This window comes from Boleophthalmus pectinirostris, unplaced genomic scaffold (assembly GCF_026225935.1).
Source record: "Boleophthalmus pectinirostris isolate CB_2022bp ecotype Guang Dong unplaced genomic scaffold, ASM2622593v1 HiC_scaffold_17, whole genome shotgun sequence".
In the NCBI taxonomy this organism is placed as follows: domain Eukaryota; kingdom Metazoa; phylum Chordata; class Actinopteri; order Gobiiformes; family Gobiidae; genus Boleophthalmus; species Boleophthalmus pectinirostris.
Genome location: NW_026571115.1, coordinates 14,309,127 through 14,322,063, shown reverse-complemented (window position 1 = coordinate 14,322,063; position 12,937 = coordinate 14,309,127). Strand labels below are relative to the sequence as shown.

The following is a 12,937-nucleotide window of genomic DNA, read 5'->3' as shown; positions in this document are numbered from 1 at the left end:
TAATAAGCAAAATATATAAGTAAAATATAATGTTGAATGGATTTTAATATTTTTATAGTAGCCATGTTTGTTATCAATTGTATTACTTTATTTATATTTATTGAATTTAAATTGTATTACTCCTAGTATTTCACGATACTGGTTGGTCCTGTACCCTAAAATAAAATATTTTTTTTACGAAATAAACGACAAAAAGCTCCACATCAGTAGATGGCGTTGCTTGCAGTCTTTTCTCTAGTCTGAGCGTGTGTATCCGCTGTACAAGTCCCATCAGCACCAAGCGGGAAGAAGCAGCGGGCTGGTGCAGGACTGGAGCCGTGAGCAGCGCACTGTTCTCCGGGCACAAATAACCTGCAAGCCGCCGAAGCTTGTGGAATAAACAGGCACTGGAAACGGAAGATGCCACGGGAGATCATAACCCTCCAGCTTGGGCAATGTGGGAATCAAAGTACGTGAAAACTATTGAACAGGCGATGCAACGCTTCTGTTGTTGTCCTCTCCGACGATGGAGCATAGCAAGTTGTCTACTAGCTAGCTCTAGGAAAATGCGACCCATACAACTACTATCATAGATTTTATTATACGCTTTTAATAATACTATACATATATGGTAATACAATATTTGCAATCCATATTTAGGACTACTTCTTCCTGACGCTAGCTTAGCCTGTATGTATTGTCTTGTCATCATGCATTATTGTTATGCTATCATTATATCACGTGGAGTTGACAAAAAACTTATATTACTGTGTGTTGCAGTTGGCTTTGAGTTTTGGAAGCAGCTGTGCGCGGAGCATGGCATCAGTCCAGAGGGCATCGTGGAGGAGTTTGCCACAGAGGGCACTGACCGAAAAGACGTGTTCTTCTATCAGGTAATTGATTTCATTGTTTTGAACAGGACGTCTCTTTCTATCCTCTGAATTATTGTGCTTGTACTTTATAGTAATTGTGACAACAGCTACTGGGTAATTCATGCTATTTGTCCCCTGTCTGTATAAATTGGCAAATCAACCTTCAGGCATCTCAAAGTCTTATTTCACTGGAAAACCACTTAGCAGGTTGTGTGTGTGTACTCATAAAAAAGGGCATCTTGTGAATGAGTACTCTGCACATTTCTCTGGTAATTCATAATATTGTATTAACTGAATTAACTGAATGTACAGTGAATGACAGTAAAGGTCTGAATATAGATTCTTATTCTATTCGCTAATGACAGATACATGTTGGATTTTATTTTTGATTGATTTTGGTTGGGATTGACAAATGTTTTTTTAAGCTGTGCCGAAGACATAAAGTGAGTGTGTTAACAATTTAAAGATTATTTGTATTACTGCATCTTGCCACCAGATGGAGCAGCTGCATAAGAATCTCCAAGCACTCGGCAGCACATGTCAAATTCATAGATCTCACCTTTCTTGTTTCTGTGACGTTTAGGCTGATGATGAACATTACATCCCACGAGCAGTTCTCCTGGACTTGGAGCCCAGAGTGATCCACTCCATCCTCAACTCTCCTTATGCCAACCTGTACAATCCAGAGAACATCTATCTCTCTGAGCATGGAGGAGGGGCGGGCAACAACTGGGCCAGCGGGTATTCACAGGTATATGGTTATTAGAAAGTAACCACAACTACAGTGGTCTAAATAGAAGTGGGACATATATTGAAAACAAATGATAATACTGCTGTTGTTTTGGAGCAAAAATTGTAACAAGTTTATTGTGTAAAATTAATTTAAAATAACCTAAAAGAGATAGAAAGGTCTGGTGTAGTCTCCCAAACAAGGATATTGTGAGATTTCAGTTTTTTTCTGGTAAATTTTCTGGTCTAGTCTTGCCTTTTATGATACCTGCACATAAACTAAGAGATTAATAGACTAATTTTTGCAGATCTCTGATGAATTGTTAAAATAAATATTGTGGGAAAAAAATGCAAAAATATGTTGGGATATTCATTTTTGTCGCCCACCCTTACTGCCAAATATAAAATTTCACTTTCATAACAACTGTTCTTCTTTCTGTCTCAGGGAAAGAAGATCCAAGAAGACATTTTTGACATCATTGATCGTGAAGCAGATGGCAGTGACAGCTTGGAGGCAAGTCTTATCAAAGAATTTTTCACTCTAGTCGTGAGGAATTTTAATAGAAATCTAATGCACCCCCAAGACCCAAGGCCATAGCACCACGATGAAGAAAGAGATAGTTGCAATTTAGGCTTGAATAGGTTGAGTTAACAATTCAAACCACAGTATTCTATCATTTTATATGATGAAAATGTCATCCGTGTATGGATTTCAGCTTCCGGTAATATGCGAGATTTTGAGGACCATTCAAAAGATATAATATTTTGTTTCATTTTAAGTAACCTATTGATAACAAGCAAGCTGAAACACATGACTAGGCTGAAATCGCGGTAGAGAGGAAGTCACCATTAGAAATATATATAGTATTTGATTTGCCTTTAAATTGTCAAATTGAAGATTTTTAAAAATGTGTCCGGGTTTATGGATTATATCTCTGTAATTACTTCAAATCAGATATTTCTTTCAAACACCCTTTTGCCCCATTGAGTTATACTGAGCCCCTGCCTTCCATCTGTAATTCTAAGATCAAATTTGAGATGACATACACATTTTTTTCTATTTGTGGTTTTCAGCTTCTCATAATAGACAACAACGAGACTGGATATTTTTATTTTAAATTGTTACTTACTATGGCATCTGTCCTAATGTTATCAGCTTTGTTTTTACATCTCTTCTAGAATCAGAAAAGCTTTAATTCTCTATGAACTTTCTTCTGCTGCCAACCAAGCCTTCATGAAACAGCTCCCCATTCTCCGTCAAAGGTCTACCACTTCTGACCTTACATTAGCATTTAGTGAGTGCGTTTGTGTGTGCTTTGGAGAGGAAGGTGGGTAGGCAGCTCTGTGTATGTTGGCAGGGTGTGGCGTCTGGTGATAATAGCTGTGCCCGTGTAGAAGGCAGGTATTACATGGTTGTCTTTAGGGGGCGGAGGTGGGGGGGTACGATTGAGGTGGGGCTGCATTCCCATTTATATAACAGCTCAGGAAGGGAGGAATTCACTCAGCCCACATGTGCACAGTGTAGCGTTTACAGGAAGCCCAACACATGGTCGTACTATATTGCTGTAAATGAGTAGTGTAAGTAATGAGTAACCCTTGTGTTTGTAGGGATTTGTCCTGTGCCATTCCATTGCAGGAGGGACCGGTTCTGGTCTGGGATCCTACCTACTGGAAAAACTCAATGACAGGTTGGAACACTTGTGTAACGTACATGCATATTTTTGTACTAAAGTCATGAATGGACAAAATCACAATAATAGTGAACAAAGTCTCACTCTGTTTGGTTATCACTTGAGTAGCCACATCTGCCCTGGGTCAGACTGATAGGAGTGTGGCAGCTACACAATTGCCAGTAGCGACAGTCTTTAATATCTCTGTTCATCATAAATCAGAACCATAGACCAGTGGTTCTCAAAGTAGAGATTGCAAGATCATTTACTGATTTCATACAGTCTATTTTAGTGAATTTAAATAAAATATCTCAATCATTTTTTCAGATAAGCCACATCAAACCTGATTCACAACTTTAAATCATTGCCATTGTCAGTTTCATTCTGCAATGCTGGTTGTGACTCAGTTGCATGGCCATTTTGGGAGTCACAGATATCAAGCCACTACACCTTCCATTTATATCCTGCTACTTTTTTTTTTTTGTATTTTTATACTTTTCTCTCCCATTAATTTATCCTCTCCATTTGACCCTTCTCCCTACCTGTGCCTCTTGGCAGTCTGTCAGGAGCAGTAATGCAACAACAGAGTATGGACCTATATCCAGATCTTGCGCTTGGATCTTTGGTCATGAGTACCTAGTTATGATTAGCTTGCGGAGCATGTTTTAGAATTTAGACTACTGCCTTCTCACATGTTTGTATATTGACGGTGTATGTAATGCATTTTATCCTCAGATACCCAAAGAAGCTGGTGCAGACATATTCTGTTTTCCCAAACCAGGATGAGATGAGCGATGTGGTGGTTCAGCCGTACAACTCTCTACTAACACTGAAGAGGCTGACACAAAACGCAGACTGTGTGGTGAGGAGCACTCTCGACAAATCATGATTAATCCAGACTTGACTTGAAAACTTTTTAACCAGCCCAGGTTAACTTGTAACTCAATCGTCTGAGCCAGCTAACACAGATGCTGCACTCTTGACATTATGTTTCAGTGTTCGTGAGCAGGAAAAAGGCAACAGAAATACTTTGAAAGAGGCAAGCGATTGTTTGCTAAAACTAGGTCAGCCTTGGACAAGAATTGAGCTTTATGTGTTTAATACAAAAGGTCCAGGCCAAAGGGCAGGAAATGCTGAAAGCTTAAAACGCCTAGTTGATTTTACACATCAGAATGAGCACATTTGGTTATTTATGTAGTGATTATGAAAAAGTTACTATTTAAAAATATACATGTACAAAGATGTTATGAAGACATGAAAAGAAGTTATTCATTTATGTTTATTGTACATGACAAATTGATCTTTTGGTGTCTGATAATAATGATGGGGGCCCAATGGCATAAAGGGCCCATATTCCACTGTTGTCTCACCAAAACATACCTGGAGTTTTGTTTCATTCACACATGTTTAACACACTGCATATTTAGGTTATGGTCTTCTCTAACAGAAAACACTTGGATTCCATGGAACCATGGATTTGTCAATCTACTGAACAAAAGGTAAAAGGTAGCTGTTGACATGAAAACTACTGCTTCATGACATCAAAAAGTGGAACAGAGCATTTTGCGCTTTAGGGATGTAAACAGACTAAAAGTAAAGGATTACTTGAGCATGTGTGAATGAAACAAAACACAACTCCAGGCATATTTTTGATGAAGTTGAAGAACAACACTATAAACATGTATCTTTAACTTTAAAAAAATGAATCATTAAGTTCCCTTTTTATGCCTTAAGTTTCATTTTTTGGGGGGTCCTCTCTCCAGAACTATTAAACTAAGTACTTCTGTGTAGCAACAGAGTGGGGCTTTGTAAATAGTGGTTAAATTAAATCTTGCTCCTAAACTGCTGATGTTATTAGTGGCTGCTTGGTGTAATGGCGTTTCCTCTCTAATGCAGACTTCCTTGAGGGTCTTGCATAATCTCTTCACATTGATTACATTATTTTAATAGAATGCCTGAATTGACCCCCTTGTTGTGGCTGTACACTGAGCCTTTATGTGCAGTTATCTCAGCTACAAAATGCTGTAGTTTTCACTGCGTCATGTTCTTTCATATCTTTATTCCCTTAGACATTAGAGCAGTGTGGTGTCTCTCTGTTGTCATGCAAGAGGCAGTCTTCAAATCTTGGCTTTGTTAATGTTACAACGATGCAGTTTTTATGGTAGATTTTGTGCCATGGCAAAACTCATAATGTATAAGAAAACAAAAACCATTGCAGTAATATCTATATATTGTCATTGGACAAGATGTGGATTATGATATATACATATGAAAAATGTAAATGTAAATGTAAGACAAAATCCATTACAGAAATACTGAAATGGAAAAAAAAGTATTCAAGCCGCAGTATGCTATCTTTTATATGATTTCTCCTGTCAGTTATACTAGTATATGATGTATTTGGGAGCATTTTTTTTTTAAATGCAATGGTAACAGGCATCATTTTTAATCATTCTAAGAAACCCACTGATAAAAAGGAAGCGAAGCACAGTTTATTTTAGATTTTGTGTTATGGCAAAACTTACAATGTGTAAGAAAAAATACATTGAGGCAACTGATTTTCATTGGACGAGATGTGGATGCTGAGAAGAACTGGGCAATATGACAAAAATGTATCACTGTTTTCAGTTCAGTTTATGAGCAGTTTCCAATTAGATTTTGTCTCATAAAAAATAAAAATGGCTTTCAATTAATATAATATACATCAATATGGATTGATGGAATCAGCTCAACTCTTTACCTTATTTTTTTTCCCTTTAATTGTTCTTAAAATCTCTGCAAAATACTTTCAATTTGCACTCTTTTAAGGACATTTTTAAACAGGTATTTTAATAATTTTACTTAAGTAGATTTTTTCATGTGATTCTTTTACTTGAGTAACTTTTTGCCCTGCATCTGTACTTTTACTTAAATAACAAAATTGTGTACTTCATCCACCACCGAATATAACACATTTGGTTATACAATATTTTCCTCAAAACAATTTCAGGTATGTTTTTTGAGGAGGTAACAACATTTTAACATGGCTTAAAGCTCACAAGAGTCAGTTTTGCGTAATAATGTTTTAAGTGTTTTTGTTTGATCTTTTTTCCAGGTTGTATTGGATAACACAGCCTTGAATCGCATCGCCACTGACAGGTTACACATTCAGAACCCCTCCTTCTCTCAGATCAATCAGCTGGTGAGTTTAAAGCCTTTTTAACTTCTCCCTCAACACGTTCTTGACAAGTGTAGTCACCAGACACTAAAGTTTGACTAGAAACAAGGTTGGGACAGACCTAAACTCTTCTGACTATGAAAATTACACGATTCTGAAACTAGTTTAGCAGGTTATGTAGTTGAGTCTCACATGGCTGTACTTGTCAGTTACTTCACACCCCCTTTTAACTGCATGGAATCTTAATTTGTTGGTTATTGTTTTAAATTGTTGTCTTATTTTACAGGTATCCACAATCATGTCTGCCAGTACCACCACCCTGCGTTATCCCGGTTACATGAACAATGATCTAATTGGTCTCATAGCATCCCTGATTCCTACGCCAAGACTCCACTTCCTCATGACAGGGTACACGCCCCTCACAACTGACCAATCAGTGAGTTTGTGTATTCTTAATTATTTTAGTTTATCTCTAGGGTTACAAGAATAAGATTTATTACCTTTCAATTACAAGGTCTCTGAAAGGCCTGTCATAGTAACTACTATATTGACATAGAAAGAATAAAATTTTATGCTCAGTCATTATTATCATTTGTATCTTTTCTTGGTACTAGTAGGGATTTTTTACCTTATTTTTATGTACTAGTAGTGTCAAGTCATTAGAGTATTAGTTGGCTGAATAATTGACTATGACACATCATAGGGAGATACTACAACTAATGATGACTATAATATTGAACTATTTATTCAGTGCTCACTTCATTTTTACAGTATGATTCACTTAAAAAAAAAAGATTATCTGGGATTATTCTGATGTGAATTGTGTGGTATAAAATAGTTTAAATATTATGACTAATGTGGGTATTGGTAGCAATGTAATGAATGTGTTAGTTGTGGCAGGCCTAGTCTTTGATTACAATTATGTAACCAAATTTGGGGAAAATGTATATAGATTTTTCAGATTAATTTCATTTAAATCAAATATGCTTTTTCTTATAATAATCTTAATGTGTTATATCCTGATATTTATAATCACAAATAATTAAAAAATCTCCACTCTTATCCATTCTATTACAGTTAAATGATTATCTTTACTTTACACTATCTCCAGATTAAGTTTTGCATTGTATATGGATTTGTCATATCTTTTTTGGATTACATATTATGTTTAATCTTTTAATGCCTAGAAGTTCTAACCAAAACCAAAAGATGGAAAAAGCTTAATTATTTCCTGCTTAGCCATATCCTGTTTACAAGATTATATAAAGCAAATAGTCCCAAGTTTAATGTTTCTTCCTGGTGTTGGTTGAATCAGCTTTCCCCTTCTTATAACTTCTAACTAAGCATTGTCTTGTCTGGTCTATTTTTCTACACACTTGTTTTGAATATAATTTACGGTTGTTTGGCTTGAACTTGAGGAGTAAGATTCTACTGGGTTTGTGGTTAATGCAGGGTCTTGTGTGCCATTTTGTACCTGCTTGGTCAGTGTCAGATATGTGATATGTAATCACAGATAATTATAAAAATCAACAAATTCTGACATGATGATGGTATTACATTCAAACTAATTACCTTTGATTCACACTACCTCTAGATCAGGCATGTCCAAACTATGGCCCGGGGGCCAAATGCGGCCCTCAGACAAATTTTTCTTGGCCCTCAGGCTTCCAGGTGAATTGGCCCAAATTACCTTGCATCAATTAAAAAAAAAAAATTTACTGCAAGTTTTTTGAAATTCTACCTTGATGAAGCTAATATTTAATGTTTAGTGTGTGATTTTAAGGATCTTAGCATGAATAAGGACTGATGGCTTATTCTAACGTGTTAAACATGCACACATTTCAATTATTCCCTGTACTGAGCAGCAGTCTATGGCCCTTGATCAGCCCTCTGCTTCGTCTGTGTTTAGATATGTGGTCCTTGATGAAAAAAGTTTGGACACCCCTGCTCTAGATTAAAGTGTCTATAACAGATTAGACTACTCTTTTTAGTAAAACACAGTTACGATCATTATTTTTAAGATATTTGCAAAAACATTTTCACTTGTTTTCCTAATTTGGGCATTTTTGGGGTTTTTAATTTTATTTCCTTGTTTAAAATTGTGACACCACACTAGGGAATTCTGTTTCAAAAGTCTAATGTACACAGAAATTATTATCTGATATACAAATCTAAATAAAAATGTTTAAACTATAAAAAATGTGTTTCTTGCATGTAAATTATGCCAAACCTTTGGATAGAATTCTCCTTATTGTGCCATCAATCTGTCTTAAAATCTCTACTTCCTTTAATTTTCAACATCTTTTTCCAATTTTCTTCACAAATTACAAAAGAAAAATCTGTCATACACACTTTAAGTTTGGCATTGCATATGGATTTATCATATCTTTGAATGGAATGTATTGATACTTCTGTAAGCAGCTTGGTGGTATTTTGACATTTATATTCAGATATTTGTAAGACTGTTCCTGACCTCTCCACTTCTCCCCAAACTGTTTTTCTTAAATTTGTGACATTTGTGTTTGTGTTGTGTTTGTTAGGTTGCTAGTGTGAGGAAAACCACAGTCCTGGATGTGATGAGGAGGCTCCTTCAGCCCAAAAACGTGATGGTTTCCACAGGACGAGAGCGTCAGCCCAGTCACTGCTACATCGCCATCCTCAACATCATCCAGGGAGAAGTCGATCCCACTCAGGTATAAACTTGAAAATGGAACAGAATGAGATGACAAGGCTACTAAGTCTGTGATTCCTATAGTCATTTCTTTTGTTTCATATTGATGCTTTTCATCAACATTCTCTGAGGATGTGATGCTGACTAGAGACTCTGCTCTGTTTGAGATTCTGTTAGACTTTAACTGAGCTTTATTTTAATGCAATTTGACCAGAAAGAGTTGACTTAGTTGGGAGTACAACAGGTGAGCAGATTTTTGCTGTTAAACAAGTCCCTCCCTCTTTTTGTTGTTGTTTTTGTTTAGTTTTTCTGTTACTTTCATCTTTGTGTTGAAAATTCAAACACCAAACCCATGAGCACTCGTACTGAAAATGTTCTGTTTAGATCCATTTTGTAATTTGTTCTTTAGTTTTCAGACCATTTTAAAACTTTTTTGGTAGCGTTTGCTAATGTGTGCATTATGTAACCATGGAAACTCCTGAACATTCCGCAATAGTGATACATGTAGAACACCCCCATCATGACGTCACTGCAAAGTAATTGTATTCCAGTATACACAAACTTACTTATTACTTTTGTATTACTCTTCTTTATTACTATTGTGTTAACTGTTTTACTAATGTTAAAAGATTGACTCAGTGATACTTTTGAGCTGCTCAGTAGTATTTTTGCCTCATGGATTGTTGATTTTTGACTAAAATTAAAGTTCATCTACACTTACCGCATATCACCTGTAAATAAACCAGGACTAGACCTGATACTTGGTTATTTGCACATTAAGAATGAATGCCCCTTGTTTTTAGGTGCATAAAAGCCTCCAAAGGATTCGTGAGAGGAAGCTGGCGAGTTTCATCCCGTGGGGTCCGGCCAGTATCCAGGTGGCTCTGTCCAGAAGATCTCCGTACTTGCCCTCTGCCCACAGAGTCAGCGGCCTGATGATGGCAAACCACACAAGTATCTCTAATGTAAGTTAAATACGCACTGTGAAACTTTGCTGGTGGAGAATCTGCTGCCTACTTTGCCGAGAATGTCCCACAGTATGGCATTGCATTTTCCCATCTTGCATAGATTCAATTATAGGTTTGTATTGCTCAAAAATACTTAACATAAAAATATCCATTCTTGTAAAGTATTGTTGTACGATATAGAAATGTTCAGATTATCATTGCCAAAATGATTTGATTAACAATAATATCACAATAATTATTACAACTTCTAACAGTGTAAGAATGCCAGAAATATTCATAATTATAATATGAATATTATAAATTATGAACAACTTTTATAGTATTGTACTTTGTTATCAGTGAAAATAACAATGATTTAGAAGATAACATTAAGGATAAGTAACTTTTCTCTGAACATTCTTATCACGTTTATACAAAATGTACCACGAATGATTACTATCAACCTTTGTCAACCCTTTTTACCACTATACCTATTATTGTTTATTGTCCCATCCCTCATGCCATACTGTGGAACATTCCAAGCAAAGCAAGAACATTTCCATAGAGACAAGCAGGTAGAAGACCTTCATCCATAAAAGTCGTAGTGCACTTTTTTTTTCTCGCCTCGACGGGGCTTCATAAAAAGTTATCACCACAACCTGCTCTGTTACATTTTGTCATTACATTCAGTTTCTTTGTGTGTACTTATGCATCTATATGATTTATGAGCAGACTAACTCAGCTCCTGCCTTGGTTCCTACACACTACTGGGAGCCCTGATTTGATTTAACGTCACTGTTAAAGAAGACCTTGGGGGATTTTTACATGAATTACATTTTGGATAGAGATGTAGACACATGAGCTATTTCCTTTTTAAACCTATAAAAATGTTCTGCTGGTGTGGAAAGTAAATGTCATGTGATGTCATTATATTATTTCATCTGCGAAGAGAACAATGCTTTAGGCGCTATGACAACACCAGAACTTAAATATATATGTGAGTGGGGATTTCCAGTCTAATAGGCCTGTCCCGGTTGAGTCAGAGAACTGTGTTTCAGTTTCTCCCAATCCTTAAATATTACCCGGGTGATGGAGTTTGTTCTGGCCTGGATACCAAGTTTGTTAGTCTAAACTTTAGTAATAATATTCATGGTATGACAGTTTATACTAAAACAAACAAACAAAAAAGTCCATCTCTAGATCTCTAGATAGTACTAATCTGTAATCAAGTTTCAAGTGAAATTAGGAGTTTGATGGAAAATAGTCTGACACTTGACTCCTTACTCCTTTTGTCAGTTGGATTTGAATTTTAAATGGTATTGTTAGCTGCATTAAAAGGTATCAAAACATACATTTTTAGGTTTGCTTTAATGTTAATTCTGAAATATGCACACCACCTGCTTGTCACCATGGAGATTGATGCGTTTCTTTCTTCAGAAAAGTTACATAGTGCATCTTTAATTGGATACTCTGATAAAATAACAATGTAAAAGACTAAAAACATTTTACTTTCTATATATTGCTTAAAAAAAAATCTGAATTATGTTGCAAGAGCTGTCTTAAAGGTGCATTGTGTAACACTTGCACTTCCTCTGTGGAAGGCCTGTCAGATGCTTTTCTCCATGGAGATGTTATGGCATTAAACCGTTCTATCTTCATGGAGACCAAACCACACCAAGTTATAAGTCAGATCTGTGGAGAGGCAACCCCACTCACAGTCAGAATGCCTGTTTTTCTAGTTACTTTTTGAGCTATAAAATCACCTGTAATTGAATAAATGTAAGGTAGTGCTGTTTAACGTCATATTGTGGTACATTCCAGGCAGAGCAATGACATAGCCTTAGAAAAAAGCAGGTGACAGACTCCCTAACAAAAAGTTGCATAGTGCACCTTTAGAAGTAGATTTGTCCTCTATGGAATTAATAAAATTTAACCCTTTCTTTTCTCCTTTGTTCCCATAGTTATTTGAGCGAACATGCCGGCAGTACGACAAACTCCGTAAACGTGAAGCCTTCCTGGAGCAGTTTCGTAAAGAGGACATCTTCAAGGATAACTTTGACGAACTGGACAACTCTCGTGAAGTGGTGCAGCAGTTGGTGGATGAATACATAGCAGCCACTCGCCCAGACTACATTTCCTGGGGCACGCAGGAGCAGTGAGACCCAAAAATGTTACAATCCACCCATAACTGTTCAGCTAGTATTTTCCAACTCATTTTACAAGCCCCAGATTGTTCTTCATTTGTCTTAATAGAAACAGGTGCTTGGCAATAATCTCTCTAAAACATGTTAATTTCTTGGCATGTGATAGTGTAGCAAGCAGAAAATGGGAGGGGTTTTAATGGCTAGGAGTTATAACCAAAATAAGATGGAAAAAAGTGTAATTATTTCCTGCTTAGCCATAACCTGTTGTTTTTGAGATTATATAACACAAATAGTCAAAGTTTAATGTTTCTTCCTGGTGTTGGTTGAATTATTTTTCCCCCTTCTTATGAAACTACGCATTGCCTTGTCTGGTCTATTTTTCTACACATTTTTGAATATAATTTGGAGTTATTTGCCTTGAATTTGGGGAGCAGGATTGTGCAGGGTTTGTGGTAAATGCAGGGTCTTGCTTTCCATTTCGTACCTGCATTGCTACCTTGTGCTGCTGCAATACAGCTCTCTTTCAGACCATGAAGAATGTGGTGAAAATATTGTTTGTGGTCAGAAAAATATTCACATACCAGCCATTAAAAGAGCACTTAAGGCAGATATAGTAACACATTAAATTTCACTCTATGGCTGTAAATATACAATGGTTCTCTGGCTTTGTGTGTTATCTTAAATATTCTGCTTAATGTCGCTTTGCCTGTTGGACCTGTTTAAAGTGAATAAACATTTTCTATTAAAAGTTTTTCCATCTGTTTTACA

General features: G+C 36.3%; 1 protein-coding gene across 1 annotated transcript; it reads left to right on the top strand.

Moving 5' to 3' along the window:
• The first annotated feature begins 256 nt into the window (after positions 1-256).
• On the top strand, positions 257-12,920 carry tubg1 (tubulin, gamma 1). The gene is made up of 11 exons (XM_020932358.2): positions 257-448; positions 760-872; positions 1,435-1,602; positions 2,026-2,094; positions 3,189-3,268; positions 3,986-4,112; positions 6,345-6,431; positions 6,694-6,843; positions 8,948-9,100; positions 9,882-10,043; positions 11,987-12,920. The coding sequence occupies exons 1-11, from the start codon at positions 400-402 to the stop codon at positions 12,182-12,184; spliced, it is 1,356 nt and encodes a 451-aa protein (XP_020788017.1). The 5' UTR covers positions 257-399; the 3' UTR covers positions 12,185-12,920.
• The last annotated feature ends 17 nt before the right edge of the window (positions 12,921-12,937 follow it).